Raw genomic sequence first — 19,160 nt, forward strand, 5'->3', positions numbered from 1 at the left:
TCCACCTCCTGGATTCAAGCAATCCCAGCCTCCCCAGTAGCTGGGATTACAGATGTGCATCACCACCCTTGGCTACTTTTTGTATTTTTAGTAGAGACGGCATTTCACCATGTTGGCCAGCGTGGTCTCGAACTTCTGACCTCAGGTGATCCGCCCACCTCGGCCTCCCAAAGTGCTGGGAGTACAGGCATGAGCCACTGTGCCCAGCCCTCCCAACACATTTCTAATGCCTACTTTCCTTATGAGGCCAGGAGTAGGTACCTGGCTGCCTGCAATACTCACATATATTAGCCCTGAGAAGTACCGCTCCCTCAGGTTGTGTAGCACGGAGGCTTCGTTGAGGCACGTCAGCTCCGCCATGTCCTCCACCTTGGAGAACTTGGGTGGGTTCATCTTCTGGATGTCATCTTTCCCAACCGTGACCTTCTTGCCGTTCTCCACCAGCTCCACAACCACCTCATCCCCCTTCTCCTCCTTAATGCTGGCTGCCTCGAAGCCCTGCTTCTCCGAGGGGACCCAGACGAGCCTCTTGGCGGCCCAGTCAGCCTGGGCCACTGGGCTGTTGATGAAGTTTTTGTCCACAAAGAGGAACTTCTCATCGTCACTGAGTTGGCCCTTCTGCGCCATGGTGCCTTGTTGGTCCCCTGTGGAATAAGGTAACAGGGTCAGAATCAGACCACAACCAAGCCCGGAAGACAGACCAACCACCCACCTTGCCCTGTCTAGGAACTCGGTCTGCAGAGACATCCCACCAAGTACAAAGACCTGCAGTATTGTGTATGTGGTCAAAGAACCGAGACCACCCAAAGGCCCTTCAGAAAGGGATGTGTGTCATCGCCTAAAATACCAAAAGTCAAACAACCCAAATGTCCACCAACATAGAGCTGGATACATAAGCCATGCTATTTCCACACTGTGAAATTCTACCCAGTGCTCAGGAGGCAGGAAGTAGGGCTGGACAAGGTGGCTCACACCTGTAAACCCAACACTGTGGGAGGCCGAGGTGGGCGAATCACTTGAGGCCAGGAGTTCAAGACCAGCCTGGCCAACATGGTGAAACCCCGTCTCTACTGAAAATACAAAAATTAGCCAGGTGTGGTGGTGTGCACCTGTAATCCCAGCCACTTGGGAGGCTCAGGCAGAATTGCTCAAACCCGGGAGGCAGAGGTTGCAGTGAGCCAAGATAGTGCCACTGCACTCCAGCCTGGGTGACAGAGCCAGACTCCATCTCAAAAAAAAAAAAAAAAAAAAAAGAAGCCGGAAGTAAGTCTACACGTGCTAATATGGGAAGATGGTCAAGTCTAACTGTGCGCTCCAAAATAAGAGTCCTCATACGATTAAACATAGAATTACCCAGATTCCTTGAGCCCAGGAGTTGGAGACCAGCCTAAGCAACATGGCAAAACCTTGTCTCTACAAAAAATACAAAAAACTAGCCAGGCATGGTAGCGCACACCTGTAGTCTCAGCTACTTGGGAGGCTGAGGTGGGAGAATCACCTGAGCCTGGGAGGTCAAGATTGCAGTGAGCCAAGATCAAGCCACCACACTCCAGCCTGGGTGACAGAGTGAGACTCTGCCTTAAAAACAAACAAACAAACAAACAAACAAACAAACAACCCAATGAATATAACTGGAAACTCAGGAAAAGGAAAGAAATTATGCAATAAAATAAATGAGTCTCAAAAGCATCATGCTCAGTGAAACAAACCAGAAAGGCCACATGCTCTATTATTCCTTCAATACGAAAAACTATTAGGCTGGTGCAAAAGTAAGTGTGGTTATTGAGATTGAAAGTAATGGCTGCCGGGCGCGGTGGCTCACACCTGTAATCTCAGCACCTTGGGAGGCTGAGGTGACTGGATCACCTGAGGTCAGGAGTTCAAGACCAGCCTGGGCAACATGGTGAGACCCCCCTCTCTACTAAAAATACAATATTAATGGAGTGTGGTGGCACACACCTGTAGTCCCAGCTACTCAGGAGGCTGAGGCAAGAGGATTGATTGCTTGAACCCAGGAGGCAGAGGTTGCAGTGAGCTGAGATCGCGCCACTGCACTCCAGCCTTGGCGACAGAGCGAGACTCTGTCTCGAAAAAAAAAAAAAAGTAATGGCAAAATAGAAAAGGCATATCTATGGTGACAGGCAATCAAGAGTTGCCAGAGGAGGCCATGCACGGTGGCTCACACCTGTAATCCCAGCACTTTGGGAGGCCAAGGCAGGGGGATCACTTGAGGTCAGGAGTTTGAAACCAGCCTGCCCAATGTGGTAAAACCCCATCTCTACTAAAAATACAAAAATTAGCCGGGCATGGTGATGCACACCTGTAATCCCAGTTACTCAAAAAGCTGAGGCAGGAGAATCACTTGAACCCGGGAGGCAGAGGCTGCAGTGAGCCCAGACTGCACCATTGCACTCCAGCCTGAGTGACAGAGTGAGACTCTGTCTCAAAAAAATTAAAAAAAAGAGTTGCCAGTGGCAAGGAAAGGAATGGATTAGTAAGAGGCACAGAAGAGGTACATAAGAGGTAAGAGGCACAACCTTTCGGGGTGATAAAAGTATTCCCTGTGGTCATGGTGGTGCTTACAAGACTGTATACATTTCTCAAAACTCATTAAGAATGTTCTATCCACTATAGGATGAGTAAAGCGAACAATAAAATATTACATCGTTTCCAAGAGCTAGAAGAAGGACATTGAATGTTCCCAACACAAAGAGATGATAAATGTCATTATATAGGAAGTAGCAAAATAAAAGTAAAGGTAAATGCTTGAGATGATGGATATGCTAATTATCCTGATCTTATCTCTCCACACATTATATGTATTAATATCAAAACATTACTAAGAGCTGGACTCAGTGGCTCACACCTGTAATCCCAGCACTGTGGGAAGCTGAGACAGGAGGATCCCTTGAGGCCAGGAGTTCAAGACCAACCTGGGCAACATAAGAAGCCCCTGTCTCTGTAAAAAAATTAAAAATTAGCCTGGCACGGTGGTGCATGCCTATGGTTCCAGCTACTCAGGAGGCTAAGGCGGGAAGACAGCTAGAGCCCAGGAGGTCAAGGCTGCAGTGAGTTGTAGTCATGCCACTGCACTCCAGCCTGGGCCACAGAGCGAGACCCTGTCTCAAAACCAACCAACCAAACAACTAAAAAAATCATTATGGACCCCATGAACATGTATGATTATTTGTCAATTAAGAAATAAATTTTTTAAGTTGAAAAAACTCACTCAAGCTGTACACTTAAAAAAACTTGAATTTGTTTTAAATCGGTGAGTTTTACTTTATATAGATTATACCTCAATAAAGCTGATTAAAATATTTGTCATAAAGTATTTGTCTTCATTTTATATGTTTGTGTGTACATTTCTAAAAGTCTAGAAAACTGCATACCAAAATATTATACTAGGGTTCTATCTGGTCAAATACGAGACAGTGTGAATATCAATAAGAAAAATAATTAAATGTCCATCACCCTAACACCCCAAAAAGGGTTGAAAGACAAATATATTTAAATGCATTTGTTCAAAATGATTTTTGTTGTTGTTGTTTGAGATGGAGTCTTGCTCTGTTGTCTATGCTGGAGTGCAGTGGTGCAATCTTGGCTCACTGCAACCTCTGCCTCTGGGTTCAAGCGATTCTCCTGCCTTAGCTTCCTGAGTAACCAGGATTACAGGCGTGCACCATCACACCCAGCTAATTTTTGTATTTTTAGTAGAGATGGGGCTTCGCCAAGTTGGCCAGGCTGGTCTCAAACTCCTGACCTCAAGTGATCCACCAGCCTCGGGCTCTCAAAGTGATGGGATTACAGGCATGAGCCACTGTGCCCAGCCCCAAATGCATTATTTTTTAAATGGGTACAGAAAGTGGGGTGGAAATGTGAAAATCTTGATTCTGCCTTTTCTATACAAATTGTTCCTTAGGGTAACTAAATTAAGAAGGGGAAGTCTCTCTTGATGGAAGATTAGGTCATTAAATGTCCTGTCTACATGGGAAGCCCATGGATGGTAGATTCACGTTATCTGTCGTTACCCAGATGTGTTTATGAGGAGAGGGACAGAGACAACACACTCTATAGGCCTGTCCGGCCCCCTGTTCCTGACTCTCTGACCATAGCTGCAGGGGCTGTCCTGGAAACACTGGCTTACAGCCCCTTCTACCTCTTGCTGCTGGGCTCCAAAGAACTGAGTTGCTGGCTAAGTGAGGACATATGGCCACCAGGATCTATGCGTGGTTGACATCCCTCCTTCAGCAGGGAATTCACAACTCTTTGAATTCACTGATAATCCCCACGCTTGGGCCCCAGATCCCACAGCGACAGAATAAAGACCCATGTCCCACTCCTGGATCCCTAGAGCTGAGCAGCCAACTCCTGAAACCCAACCTTTTGGGTGATGCAGATTTTGCAAGACAGAATGGGAGTGGCAGATATTCCAATACCTATTTTTTTCCTTTCAGGGCTGAAAATAATAATTAAAAAACTAATTTTAAGAACCTGCTGCTGGGTGCAGTGGCTCATGCCTGTAATCCCAGCACTTTGGGAGGCCAAGGCCGGTGGAACACCTGAGGTCAGGAGTTCGAGACCAGCCTGGCCAACATGTGAAACCCCATCTCTACTAAAAATACAAAAAGTTGCTGGGCGTGGTAGCATGCGCCTATAATCCCAGCTACTCGGGAGGCTGGGGCAGGAGAATCACTTGAACCCGGGAGGTGGAGGTTGCAGTGAGCCAAGATTGTGCCTCTCACCGCACTCCAGCCTGGGCAGTAAGAGCGAAACTCGGTCTCAAAAAAACAAAAAACAAACCTGGAAGTTGATTTGCTCAGAGATTTTCTGCTGGGAGACCTGATATCGTAGCTGATGAAAAAAAAGTGGCGGCTAGGTGCGGTGGCTCACACCTGTAATCCTAGCACTTTGTTGGGGCCGAGGTAGGAGGATTGCTTGAGGTCCGGAGTTCAAGACCAGCTGGCCAACATGGCGAAACCTGATCTCTACTAAAAACACAAAAATATTAGCTGGGCTTGGTGGCAGGCACCTGTAATCCTAGCTACTTGGGAGGCTGAGGCACGAGAATCGCTTGAACCCAGGAAGCAGAGGTTGCAGTGAGCTGAGATGGTGCCACTGCACTGCGGCCCAGGCAACAGAGCAAGACTTCATCCAAAAAAAAAAAAAAAAAAAGGCAGAGAAATGAGGAAATCCCATCTAAATCTGAATAATCACTTCAGATATCCAGAAAGAGAAATAAAGATCTGGTGGACAACATGTATTGTCCTAAGTTTAACAATCCTCCTTTCTGCATTTTAAAATTGTTATTGAATTTGGCTTAGCTCATAGTAAGACCAACAGTGTCCTGCCCCTGACTCCAGTTACCCTGTCTTAAAAAAGACTCCCTTCTACATGGAAGAATTCCAGCGAATACATGCAGAACAATAAAACTAGGATGTAACTGTTTATAAAGCTAATAAAATAGTGGGTCTCAAGCTGGGCACGGTGGTTCACACCTGTAATCCCAGCACTTTGAGAGGCCCAGGCGGGCGGACCACCGGAGGTCAGGAGTTTGAGGCCAGCCTGGTCAACATGGGAAAACCCTGTCTCTACTAAAAAATACAAAAATTAGCTGGGCATAGTGGCATGTGCCTGTAATTCCAGCTACTCAGGAGGCTGAGGCAGGAGAATTACTTGAACTCCAAAGGTGGAGGTTGCAATGAGCCGAGATCATGCCACTGTACTCCAGCCTGGACAACAGAGCAAGACTTTGCCAAGGAAGGAAGGAAGGAAAGAAAGAAGAAAGGAAGGAAGAGGCCGGGCACGGTGGCTCACGCCTGTAATCCCAGCACTTTGGGAGGCTGAGGCGGGCAGATCACGAAGTCAAGAGATCGAGACCATCCTGGCTAACACGGCAAAACCCTGTCTCTACTAAAAAAAAAAAAAAAAAAGAAAAAAAAAGAAAAAAAAAATTAGCCGGGCGTGGTGGCGGGCGCGTGTAGTCCCAGCTACTCGGGAGGCTGAGGCAGGAGAATGGTGTGAACCTGGGAGGCGGAGCTTGCAGTGAGTGGGTGAGTGGAGATGCGCCGCTGCACTCCAGCCTGGGCGACAGAGTGAGACTCCGTCTCAAAAAAAAAAAAAAAAAAAAAGAAAGGAAGAAAGAAAGGGTCTTGGCAAGTTGGCAAGTTCTACCAGTAATTGCTAAAACCATTAGGCCAATGGGGCTCACATTTCCTGGTGCATTAGCTTCTGAGTCAGTAGGACTGGGATGGGGCCCAAGAATATGCATTCCTAACCAGCTTCCGGGTGGTGATGATGATGCCGGTCTAGGGTCCCCACCACAAGACTGACTATATCAGATGAAGAGCTCTTGTGGAATTTTTAAGGGATGGGTCCGCCTGCCATCACCTAAATCTACTAATTAACCCTAACATCACAAAAAGAGAGAGCTGACTAGACATTATAAACATTACATGCCTGCAGATGGGCCACTACAGGAAGTGCCGTTACCACTAATGACATATTCTTGCTCAAAAGAAAAGGGGATGGAGATGGGGGATGAAGGTGATGAAGCCTCCAGATCTGACGCCTGTCTATGGAAAATGCAAGGCACAGGAGAGCATGCTAAACAATGCAGTAAACTCCCAAAGGTGAGAGACTATGCTCTGTCGCCCAGCTAGAGTGCAATGGCGGGATCTTGGCTCACTGCAACCTCCACCTCCTAGGTTCAAGTGATTCTCCTGCCTCAGCCTCCCGAGGAGCTAGGATTACAGGTGCATGCCACCACGCCTGGCTGATTTTTGTATTTTTAGTAGAGACAGGGTTTCACCATATTGTCCAGGCTGGTCTCAAACTCCTGACCTCAGGTGATCTACCCGCCTTGGCCTCTCAAAGTGCTGAGATTACAGGTGTGAGCCACCACGCTCGGCCAGTACTCTCTTTCTTTAACAAATAAAATACAAACAAAAAGGAGGGGAACCCATAGATTAAAAAATAATTGAAAGAAAAGAGGCTGGCAGTAGCCCACATGTATAATCCCATATTTTGGGAGGCCAAGGCAGGAGGATTGCTTGAGCCCAGGAGTTCGAGACCAGACTGGGCATTATAGCAAGACCCCATCCCTTAAAAAAATATCAGCCAGGCATGATGATGCGTGCTTGTAGTCCCAGCTACTAGGAGGCTGAGGCAGGAGGGTTGCTTGAGCCCAGGAGTTTGAGGCTGCAGTGAGCTATGATTACATCACTGCACTCCAGCCTGGGTGTCAGGGTGAGACCCTGTCTCGAAAAAGAGAAAGCCACAGAGAACAAGAACATTTCATAAATATAGGGCATTTTCATTAGCCTAAAAGATCTTTCTGAGCCTAAATAAAGTACAAGTTCATTGGTGCTGGCAACATTTGATTGGTTGCCTCCTCTTGAGAGGTAAGATAACCTGCAGTCATGTAAAGACACCCAGACTTTGCAATCAGATGCTAATTCAAACGTGACTCTGCCACTGCAGAATGCGTGCTTCTGGGTGACTTACGTAGATCTGAGACTCAGATTTACTGTATATTAATACTGGGGACCTAATGGGTGCCCTACAGAGCTGCCATGAGGTTTAGATGAAACTCTCTACACCAAGCTTGTCTATCCTGCAGCCCACAGGCTGCATGGGGCCCAGGATGGCTTTGAATGTGGCCCGATACAAATTCATAAACTTTCTTAAAACAGTATGATATTTTTTCGCGATTTTTTTTTTTTTTTTTTTTAGCTCATCAGCTATCATTAGTGCTAGTGTATTTTACGTGTGGCCCAAGACAATTCTTTTTCTGGGGTGGACCAGGGAAGCCAAAAGATAGGACACTCCTGATCTACACCAAGTACCTTCTGTTTCTGTACCCTTTCTCACTTCCGGTGACTCTAAGCCACTTCGCTCATTCCTAACCAATAGCATTTACTACTGTTGGTTGTTTTAATTACATTTATTTCTGGACAGCCATAGTCACAGAAGTGGCTTGATACGATGTGTCTTCTTTTAATAGTATAACCGAGGTTAGTTTAAACAGGCAGCAAAATAGGAAATGCGGCAAAATATTCAATCATTCCTTGATAATCTCTTGTTTCTTAAGGTGTCGCAGCAGATCGTGTGTGTGTGTGTGTGAGAGAGAGAGAGAGAGAGAAAGAGAGAGAGAGAGAGAAACTGGAGGATGCGTAAGAGAAATGGGAGGGTGTGAAGATGAAGTAAAAGATTGATCACAAGTAGGCCGAGTGTGATGGCTCAGGCCTATAATCCCAGAACTTTGGGAGGCTGAGGTGGGAGGATAACTTGAGGTCAGGAGTTTGAGACCAGCTTGGCCAACACTGTGAAACCCTGTCTCTACTAAAAATACAAAAATTAAAAATTAGCCAGGATTGGTGGTACGTGCCTGTAGCCCCAGCTACTTGGGAGGCTAAGTCAGGAGAATCACTTGAACCTGGGAGGTGGAGGTTGCCGTGAGCCGACATCATACCACTACACTCCAGCCTTGGCGACAGAGTCAGCCTCCATCTCAAAAAAAAAGAAGTGTCAGAGCCGGGACCCAAACCTGGGTCTCATTCTGGAGTCTATTTGGTTCTGCCTTTCACATAAGGTGGGTGGGCTTGTCAGATGCCCATAAAGGAATCAATCCTGTAAGGCACCTGGCACAGTACCTGACACATTACAAACACCCAAAATAGGACTCGAATCAGGTGAAGTAAACTACAGCTCCACACCACAAAAAAGGACATCTCACAACACATCCTTGAGCAAAAGAAGGTGGTCACAAAAAGCACAGGTTCTGTGACTATTGAACTGAGGTCCAAAACCAGGCAGAATTAATCTACGGTGATAGAACTCAGATAAGGAATGAATGAGCCTCGGGTGTGCAATGATTGCAAGGACAGAACGTGAGGGGGGCTTGTGAGGGTTGACCTCTAGATCTTCATCTGAATGCCAGCCCTATGAGTGTTCACTTTCTGAAAATTCATCAAACTGTTGGGCCAGGTGACATGGCTCACGCCTGTAATCCCAGCACTTTGAGAAGCCAAGATGGGAGGACCACTTGAGCCCAGGAGTTCGAGACCAGCCTGGCCAACACAGCAAGACCCATCTCTAAGAAAAAATGTTTTTTAATTACCTGTGTGGAAGACTGAGGTAGGAGGATAACCTGAGCCCAGGAGGCTGAGACCGGCCTGGTCAACATGGTGAAACCTTGTCTCTAGCAAAAATACAAAAATTAACCGGTTGTGATAGTGTGCACCTGCAGTCCCAGCTACTCAGGAGGCTGAGGTGGGAGGATCACTTAAGCTCAGGAGGTCAGGGATGCAGTGAGCCGTGATCATGCCACTGCACTGCAGCCTGGGTGACAGAGTGAGACCCCCATCTATAAAAAATATATCCTCTCGAAAATTCATCAAGCTGCACACTCATGGTGTGCGTCCTTTTTTGGTTGTAAAGTACACTTCATTTTCCTTCCCTCTTATCTTTCACTGTGGTAAAATACAGCTAACATTCACCACCTCGGCCACTTAAACACAGTTCGGTAGCATTAAGTATATTGATATTATTGTGCAATAATGAAGAGTTTGTGCAGATGGTAGCCAATTACATCCCAAGAGGACTAGGAGAGTGTTTCATTTGTTCTAAGCACTATGACAAGTAAAGTGGACTTCTTTTTTTTTTTTTTTTTTTTTTTCTGAGACAGGGTCTTGCTCTGTCGCCCAGGCTGGAGTGCAGTGGCATGACCTCAGCTCACGGCAACCTCCGCCTCCCAGGCTCAAGTGATCCTCCCACCCCAGCCTCCCAAATAGTTGGGACCACAGGCACCTGCCACCATGCCCAGCTATTTTCCTGTATTCTTTGTAGAGATGGGGTTTCACCATGTTGCCCAGGCTGAGGTCTTGAACTCCTGACCTCAAGTGGTCTGCCTGCCTCGGTCTCCCAAAGTGCTGGGATTGCAGGCATGAGCCGCTGCGCCCAGCCCTAAGTGGGTTCTTTCTAATTGCCATGTGGATAAGTTGCCTTAAAAGTCAGAAAAAATAGCAAAAGCTACAACAGAAAAATAAAAGGACACGCACGCCTCCATTGCCTGGGACCCTGTCTAACCTCAGACTTAAAAACACAAACAAGATCAAGTGCAAAGATTCAGTCTCTGTCCAAAAAAGGAGAGCTTGGAGCAGGCTGGATTCCCTCTGGCTTTGATGTCTCTGACAGTTACGACGTGCAAAATCTGCTTTGGTCAAAAGACAGCAAGATGGGGGATGAGAAGCTTTGACTCATGCTAGAATGGTGTTTTCCATAGCATGCCCCTTGGAACCCTAATTCCCTGAAATATCTGGGCTGGGGTGGAGCTGCGGAGGTTGAGAAGCTCTTCAAACAGTGGGGCAGTCAAGGTCAAATCCATTTGGAAGGTGCTACATATTCCCTTTCCCTCACTGAGACACAAAACACACAACAGGACACTTGAGTCTCTGGCAGATCCAGAAACCTGAAAGCTGTTTTGCTCCTATGAGCTTTGGGTCCCCAAAACAACATTTGGCCACAGATTTGCCAAATGTTTTGAGAATGTTTTCTCAAAAATTTGCAAAATTTTTGAGAAAATTCAGTGAGCCTGACAAATTAATAATACTAATACTAGTAATAATAGTTGCTAAGTCTTTTTTTTTTTTTTTTTTTTTTTGACACAGAGTCTCGCTCTGTTACCCAGGCTGGAGTGCAGCGACGCAATCTCAGCTCACTGCAACCTCCACCTTCTGGGTTCAAGTGATTCTTGTGCCTCAGCCTCCCAAGTAGCTGGGACTACAGGCATGCGCTACCATGCCTGGCTAATTTTTGTATTTTTAGTAGAGATGAGGTTTCACCATATTGGCCAGGCTGGTCTTGGACTCCAGGCCTCAAGCGATCCTCCCACCTTGGCCTCCCAAAGTGCTGGGATTACAGGCGTGAGCCACCGCAGCTGGCCACAAACTCTGCACTGTGACTCTTGGGCTGCGTCATTCTGTGTCGTGAGGGGAGCTCTTCCGTGCATTGTGGGATGTTCCACAGCATCCCTGGTCTCCGCCCACCTGATGCCAGTAGCACCCCTTCCTCCACTCATGACAATCAAAAATGTCTCCAGACACTGCTAGATGTCCCCTGGGGTGGCAAAACTGCTTCCAGTTGAGAACCACAGCTTTAGAATAAAAACAAGGGCTGTCTTGGGAAAGGCAGTTAAAGCTGAGAGCAGCTCTCACTTAGTCAAACTCAACTCGGAATACCAACTGCAGAAGGTCAGACGGGGGCAAGGTGAACACACTGGACCAGAGACGGACCGCCAGTTGGCCCAACCCCAGGGACACTCTTCATCTACCTTGATGCACCTTCCCAACCCTCCCTCCTCCACCAGCGCTCATGTTTAAGGTCCTGCATCAGCTCCAAGGGCTGAAAGGACAGCTCTGAAATTACTACCCAGAAATGCTGACCACGAAGTACAGTTCACTCATCAAGAGCTGCTCTCAATGTTTTTGGTTGGGGGAAGGGTCTCACTATATGCCCAGGGTGGAGTGCAGTGGTGCAATCACAGCTTACTGCAGGCTCAAACTCATGGGCTCAAGGGATCCTCCCACCTCAGGTGTGGGCCACTATGCCCGGCTTATTTTTTGTAGAGATGGGGGGTCTTGCTATTTTGCCTAGGCTGGTCTCAAACTCCTGATCTCAAATGATCCTCCTGCCTTGGCTTCCCAAAGCTCTAGGATGACAGGCGTGAGTCACCTCGTCCAACTTTCTCGAATGTTTGGATGAAAACAAATGACTCTGTCACCTTTGGCATTAGCGATGTTTGACACATCTGAGTGTGTCAGCCCTGTTTACAGTCCTGTCCTGACCAACAACTGCTTCATTCTTTTTTTTTTTGAGACAGGGTCTGGCTCTGTTGCCCAGGCTAGAGTGAAGTGGCGCGATCTCCGCTTTCTGCAAACTCTGCCTCCCAGGCTCAAGCCATTCTCCCACCTCAGCCTCCCAAGTAGCTGGGATCACAGGCACGCACCAGAACACCCAGCTAATTTTTTAATTCTTGCATTTTTTTTGTAGAGACAGGGGTCTCACTTTGTGGCCCAGGCTGGTCTCGAACTCCTGAGCTCAAGCGATCTGCCTGCCTCAGCCTCCCAAAGTGCTAGGATTACAAGCATGAGCCACCACGCCCAGGCTGCTTCATTTTTTGAGCACAAACAAGCTAATCATTAGCCTCTGCAAGACCTTAGGATGTCAAGTAACAAGTCTCAGCTTTGCCCCAAACCTGCTGGGTGACTCTGGACAAGTCACTTGCCCTCTCTGGGCCTTGTATTTTTCATTTAGGGAAAATAAATCAATGGTAGGCTGGCCCAGCTCTACCATTTTATGGGACCCGTCTGTGACTCCCGGTCAAAGGGCTGAAACTGGACCAACTGAGAATGTCAGGTTGCTTTAGTTTGTTTTGCTATCAGTTTCATTTTTCCCAGAAGAACTCAGGGGCAAAAGATCTTGCCCTCTCTGCTTCAGCATTAATAAAAAGTAAATTAGGCCGGGCATGGTGGCTGATGCCTGTAATCCCAGTACTTCAGGAGGCCGAGGCAGGCGGATAACCTGAGGTCAGTAGTTCAAGACCAGCCTGGCCAACATGGTGAAACCCCGTCTCTACTAAAAATACAAAAATTAGCCAGGTGTGGTGGTGGGCGCCTGTAATACCAGCTACTCAGGAGGCTGAGGAAGGAGAATCGCTTGAACCCAGGAGGTGGAGGGTGCAGTGAGCTGAGATCCCATCACTGCACTCCAGCCTGGGCGACAAGAGCAAAACTCTGTCTTGAAAATAAATAAATACATAGTAAATTAAATATCCCAGAGCCCAGAGAGTATAGGATTTGCACATCACCTCACCTGGTCAACAGCTTCCCTCAGGATTTTACTGCCAAGCCATTGGCTAAAGATTTTGGACCAGAGACACAAACCCAAATGTTTTTGGAGATCAGGTAAGTAATACAGAGTGACCCAGACCAGATGTTAGAGGATTGCTTATATTCTAAATACCATGCAGGGTTCAGCACTGTGGCTCACGCCTGTAATCTCAACACTGGGAGGCCAAGGCAGGCAGTTCGCTTGAGCTTAGGAGTTTGAGACCAGCCTGCGCAACATGGTGAAACCCCATCTCTACAGAAAATACAAAAATTAGCCAGGCATGGCAGCACATGCCGGTAGTCCCAGCTACTCGGGAGGCTGAGGTGGGAAGATCGCTTGAGCCTGGGAGGTAGAGGTTGCAGTGAGCCAAGATCATGCCACTGCACTCTAGCCTGGGTGACAGAGTGAGACTCCATCTCAAAAAGAAAACAAAGAAAAAAGGAAAATTGCTCATATTCTAAATGTCATAAAGGGCTGGATACAGTGGTTCACACCTGTAATCCAAGCACTATGGGAGGCCAAGCCAAGAGGATTGCTTGAATTAGGAGCTCTAGACTAGCCTGGGCAACACAGTGAGATCCCATCTCTATTTCAAATAAATGAATGAATGAATGCCACACAGGCAAAACAGAAGTTCTCTCAACCTGATCTGCAACACAATTCGCCAGCTGGAAGGACCTCTGTGGTGGAAATCCTCGCTCAAGGCCTGGTCCAGGTGTCGGGAGGCGTCAAATGTGTCGCAGGGAGAGGGAATGGGCACTCTAAATGCACCTGCTTGGCAGGTCCCCAGTAGTACCAAAAAGGCAGTTTAGATCTATTATTCATAACAGCCACTGTATTTATTGGGCCCCTTGTATTCATCAGGTATCAGGCCAGACAGCTTCCTATATAGACCATCTCACTGTCTCCTAAGCGCTCTGTAAGGTGGCATCACCTGCTATTGCTATTTTCCTGCTAAGATGACCGAGGTCCTGGAAGGTAAATGCAAGACCCCCACTTGTAAAATTTGGAGTCAGGAGTACAATCCAGAATCTAATCCTAGTTTTCTGCTAAGAGTAAATGGACACCCAATTAATCGTTAGTAGAAAGTCCCTTTCTTGCCCCTGACCCTACTCCACCACTTCTACCCTCCCCTCACCATTCACATCCCCCCACCTCCCAAGGGCTTGTTCCCAAGAAAGCCCAACTTCACTTTCACAGGAAGAAAAGTGAATGGTGAACCTGTCGCATTCTTATTGCCTTGTGACATCTGCCTAATCATCTGAATACCAATGGTTTCAAGTAACTCCAGAAAGAAGTTCTCTGAATGCATAACACTATTTTTTCCTCCCAACCAAGAGAACTTGGTTGGTAAGAGTTACGGTAGCCCCTGTGAAGGATGCTTCTGGAAGCGAGCAAGAACTGAGTATTTCTGGCCCTGAAAGCCCCACTGTGTTTTATATTTTACAATTCTGGCATACCACAGCTTAAAATAAATGTATAGTCTCCTATGTCAGGGGTCCCCAACCCTTGTGCTGCAGTATCAGTCAATGGCCTGTTAGGAACCAGGCCACACAGCAGGAGGGGATGGTGGGTGAGTGACCATCACTGCCTAAGCTCCGCCTCCTGTCAGATAAGCAGCATTAGATTTTCACAGAAGCACAAACCCTATTGTCAACTCCACCTGCAAGGGATCTAGGTTGTACGTTCCTTATGAGAATCTCACCAATGCCTGATGATCTGAGGTGGGACAGTTTCATCCCAAAACCATCCTCCTCACTCCACCCTGGAAAAAACTGTCTTCCACGAAACCAGCCTCTGGTGCCAAGAGGATGGGGACTGCTGTCATATGTGACTGCAACAAGTTGCAATTTGCAATGCCTTTTTTTTTTTTTTTTTTTGAGACCGAGTCTCACTCTGTTGCCCAGGCTGGAGTGCAGTGGTGTGATCTCGGCTCACTGCAACCTCTGCCTCTGAGGCTCAAGCGATTCTCGTGCCTCAGCCTCCCGAGTAGCTGGGATTACAGGTGCCCACCACCATGCCCAGATAATTTTTGTATTTTTAGTAGAGATAGGGTTTAGCAGAGACCATGTTGGCCAGGCTGGTCTTGAACTCCTGACCTCAGGTGACCCACCTGCTGCGGCCTCCCAAAGTGCTGGGATTACAGGCGTGAGCCACTGTGCCTGGTCTGCAATGTCTTTAGCTGGTCATTTGCAATATCTATTAATTTTAGACACGCATGCCCTTTAACTCAGCAAGCGCATTTCTGGGAATTTATCCTACAGATAAATTCATATAATTAGACAAAAAGTCCAAGGATGAAAGAGTGGCATTATCTATTATTCCCATTTTCCTGCTAAGCCTATCGGGGTCTTGAAAGGTAAATGCAAGGCCCTCCCTTGCAAAAGTTGGGGAACCAGGATTAGAATCCCGATCTGTTTGAAGCCTAATTTACTCAGAGATGGCATTAGCGATGTTTGACACATCTGAATATGTCAGCCCTATTCACAGTCCTGTCCTAACAACTCACTGCTTCATCCTTTGAGCACAAACAAGCTATTCATTAGCCTGTGGAAGACCCTTAGGTCTTCGAGTTACAAGTCTCAGCTCTGCCCAAAACTCGCTGGGTGATGCTAGGCAAGTCACTTGCCCTCTCTGGGCCTTGTATTTTTCAGCCTGGTACAGTAAAGTTCTATGCCCCTCACCTTTTTTTTGAGACAGAGTCTCACTCTGTTGCCCAGGCTAGAGAACAGTGATGAAATCAGGGCCCACAGCAGCCTTGAACTCCTGGGCTCATGCAATCCTCCTGCCTCAGCCTTCTGAATAACTAGGACTACAGATGCATGCCACCATGCCCAGCTCATTTTAAAAATTTTTTTGTAGAGATGGTGCCTTGCTATGTTGCCCACTCTGGTCTCAAACTCCTGACTTCAAGCCATCCCCCGACCTCAGCCTCCCAAATTGCTGGGATTACAGGTATGACCTGCCATACCTGGCCTCTATGGCCCTTTCCTAGCAACTTTGATGAGGTTGTTCCTCCTTAGCCCCTGAAACCCTGATACAAGTCACAGATGTCCGACCTCCCCTTTCAGCCACTGTGACACTGTGAGCAGCTTCTTCCTCTGTCCTTGGATCACATACAAGGTTTCTTTCAAATTCTTGCCTGTCTTTCTGTAAACTCAATCTTTCCTCCATTGTGTGGCCAGGGTTAAAAGTTGAAAGGTCAGGGGTGGAAGGAGAAGACCTAGAGAGCAAAAAGGCCATCCCTTAAAGTATGCCATCAAGACCCTAAATAAGCCAGGCGCGGTGGCTCACGCCTGTAATCTGAGAACTTTGGGAGACCAAGCCAGGCGAATCACTTGAGGTCAGCAGTTCGAGACCAGCCTGGCCAATATGGTGAAACCCCATCTCTACTAAAAATACAAAAAATTAGCCAGGCATGGTGGTGGGCGCCTATAATCCCAGCTACTCTCTACTCAGGAGGCTGAGGCTGGAGAAGTGCTTGAACCTAGGAGGCGGAGGTTGCAGTGAGCCAAGATCGCACCACTGCACTCCAGCCTGGGCGACAGAGCAAGACTCTGTCTCAAAAACAAACAAACAAAACCCTAAACAAATGTAATTGGAATTTGTAACATTCCCAATCCAGGTAAGGAATGGTAGCTTCATATATTAAAGATTCTAATCACCACTTTCAGCCCAAATAGAAACGAGGTTTATGAGATCAAAGGGAAGAAAATTAAGAGAAGCTTCTCCTTTAACGGCCACATAGTTTAGGCTTCCCGGTTCTGCCAAAGATGAGCCATGCCATACTGAGCAAACATCTTGAACTCTCTGGTTGTGTTTGCTATAAATAACCATCACTAAAGCTTACCAGGGACCAGGCACGGTGCTAAACCCTTCATACACATTAGCTCATCAAATCCTCCCATGAGGGTAATCTGTGAAACTCTGGAGTTAGAAAGACCTAGATTTGTAGAATCTTGTTTTCCTTACTGGTTAGCTGAGCTATCTTAAGCAAGTTATTCAGACTCCATATGTGTAAAATAAAGCCAGTTATAATAACAGTATCTACTCTAAAGGGTTGTTATGAAGACTTAAGATAATGTCCACAAAGGGTTTAGCATCTTGCCAGGCAAAAGTGCCCAAAACACATGAGTTATTCTCATTAGCCCCATTTCCCGGATGAGAAAGTGAGGTTTGGGGAGGTGCTGGAGATGATTTTTAAATTTGCTTATGACCTTCTATGATTCTACTGGATTGAAAATTGAACTTGGTTTTCAAGAAAAATCTACTATATATCTGCTCTTGGAATTACATGCTTGTGCCTAACGTGGAAGACCCACCTGTTTGGATTCAAGCCCTGTGGAAAGGAGACAATTCCCTCCCACCCCCCACCCAAAAAAATCAAACCTCTGAATAAGAGGGGTTAGGAAAAAAGAATCCCACTTTCCTCCCAAATCTCTTCTCTTTAGGGTTTCTCCACTAGTTCTTCAATGGGTGAGGGACATGATAGACAAATCCCCAGGGCCAGGACCAACCGGGCTGCAGTGCAAGGCTGGGTAACTGACGAGGGGGCCGGGGATGGCCTCATGGAAAACGCTTCCATAAATGGGCATGTTTGCCTCAATCTCTGCCCTCCCACGGAAAAGTAATGATAACAAATCCATAACAGATACCTTGTACGGAATAACACATCTATTTCGGACATGATAATAAAAAAAAACATGGTGTTTACAAGGCAAGCCTGGCGGCTTCTCGGAAAAGACCCAGCTAGTTCACGTTCTGGACTCTCGGCATGGCAGCCCACCTAGGGTCACTGGTTTCAGCTAGGTCACCCCCTCAATCAGGGGACAAACGGTGCCTTTTATTTTAAATGTGCAAAAAGTCAGTTTATGTTTTCTTCAAAGGACACGGTGATAAACATTTACTTTGTTGGAAGCATTTAGTCCCACCAGAAACCTGACCCCAGCAAGTTTGTGTCCATGGTAAAGAAGAAAGATAGTGGGGTCAAGGGTATGAACTTGGACTCAAACTGACCCGGGAATGGGTTCTACCACTTGCTGGCTGTGTGACACTTTACCTCTCTGAGCCTCAGCTGCCTTGTATACTAAACAGGCATCATAACGCCTGTCTTATGAAGTTGTTGCAAAGATTAAATGAGATAAATTAAGTTAAATGTTGCAACAGCATGTGGCACTGAAGTGTTCCATCAACGGTAGCTATCTCAAAGGGAAAACATCAATTTCCTTCAAACAAAATTCCCTATCTTATTTCACACCCTGCCACCTAATGACTTTCAGTTCAGCGTCAAGTTCCCTCTCTGAACAATTCTAAAATAGTATCGTTAAGTAAATCAAAGAAACAAAAAACTATGCAAAGCAGTTTATTAATAGCCTGCCTTCTTTTTGCCAAACCCCGGACAGTTCACCATTTAATCTCTCAGTTCTTCATACTGCAACTAAACACTCCCGCCTTGGGTTTCTAAATATTTTCTTTTACTTCTTGACAAGCATGGCTTTGGATGGTACCTTTTCTCAAGTGGCAAAATCCCTACCAGACCCTGTGCTGGAAGAAAACTTACAACAGGCAGTAGCCACACTTTCTCTCGTTTTACCCATTTGGTTGGGCACGAGAGTGGCGTTGACACAGGTGGCTCTGAGGGAAATTCTAGTGTAATCTTACCTAATGCACCTGCAGATCATGGAAGCAAATGGAGACTTTGGAGCCCACCTGGGTATCTGGGGGCCCTTTGGGGTCAACCTGGGTGAGTTTTTTTTTTTTTTTTTAATTTGGAGAAGAGGAAAAAGTGGGCTGTAACAAACTAGATCACAACCAGCCTTATCTCCCAGGGGTTCTCAACATAGAAGAACCTCCCCTAAACTGATTAAAAAAAAAAAAAAAAAAAAAACACTCCTTTCTGCTAAGCCTATGCCCATGTGTTTTTAACTGATTTAATGCATTATCAACACAACTGTGCAATACGGTCAAATCCCCAAGGAGCCTCACTTTGCCTGTCTGTGTGATAGCAAGTGACTTTTCAGTGAAGTTCAGCTGTACATTTTTTGGTGCCTAGAATAAAAGTGAGATGCCTTGATTGTCTGCACCGGACCTCCGAGATTTCCAAGGGAGCATATCTCCTGGATTAGCCTCTTAACAAGAATCACTCGGGACTAATTTTTTTTTTTTAAGGCAGTTTTTCTGGGGATTCTAGAGTTGGGAAATGGAGTTGGGTCCAGGCATTGATATCGTTAATAAGCACCCCCAAAATGGTACTTCTCACTGGCAATCTT

The 19,160-nt window shown here is 46.6% G+C and overlaps 1 protein-coding gene across 5 annotated transcripts in view; it reads right to left on the minus strand.

Moving 5' to 3' along the window:
* MYH11 (myosin heavy chain 11) overlaps positions 1-19,160 on the minus strand; it is a 156,729-nt gene that overhangs the window by 136,985 nt on the left and 584 nt on the right. For all 5 annotated transcript variants that reach the window (XR_010152284.1, XM_055078622.2, XM_055078625.2 and 2 more), the window contains exon 2: positions 283-644. Coding sequence is in view for 4 of the 5 variants with exons in the window: in XM_055078622.2 (XP_054934597.1) it covers positions 283-627 (345 nt within the window). In the remaining variant the exon portion in view is untranslated. The remainder of the gene's footprint in view (positions 1-282; positions 645-19,160) is intronic.

Source organism: Pan troglodytes, chromosome 18 (assembly GCF_028858775.2).
Source record: "Pan troglodytes isolate AG18354 chromosome 18, NHGRI_mPanTro3-v2.0_pri, whole genome shotgun sequence".
NCBI classification, from domain to species: Eukaryota; Metazoa; Chordata; class Mammalia; order Primates; family Hominidae; genus Pan; species Pan troglodytes.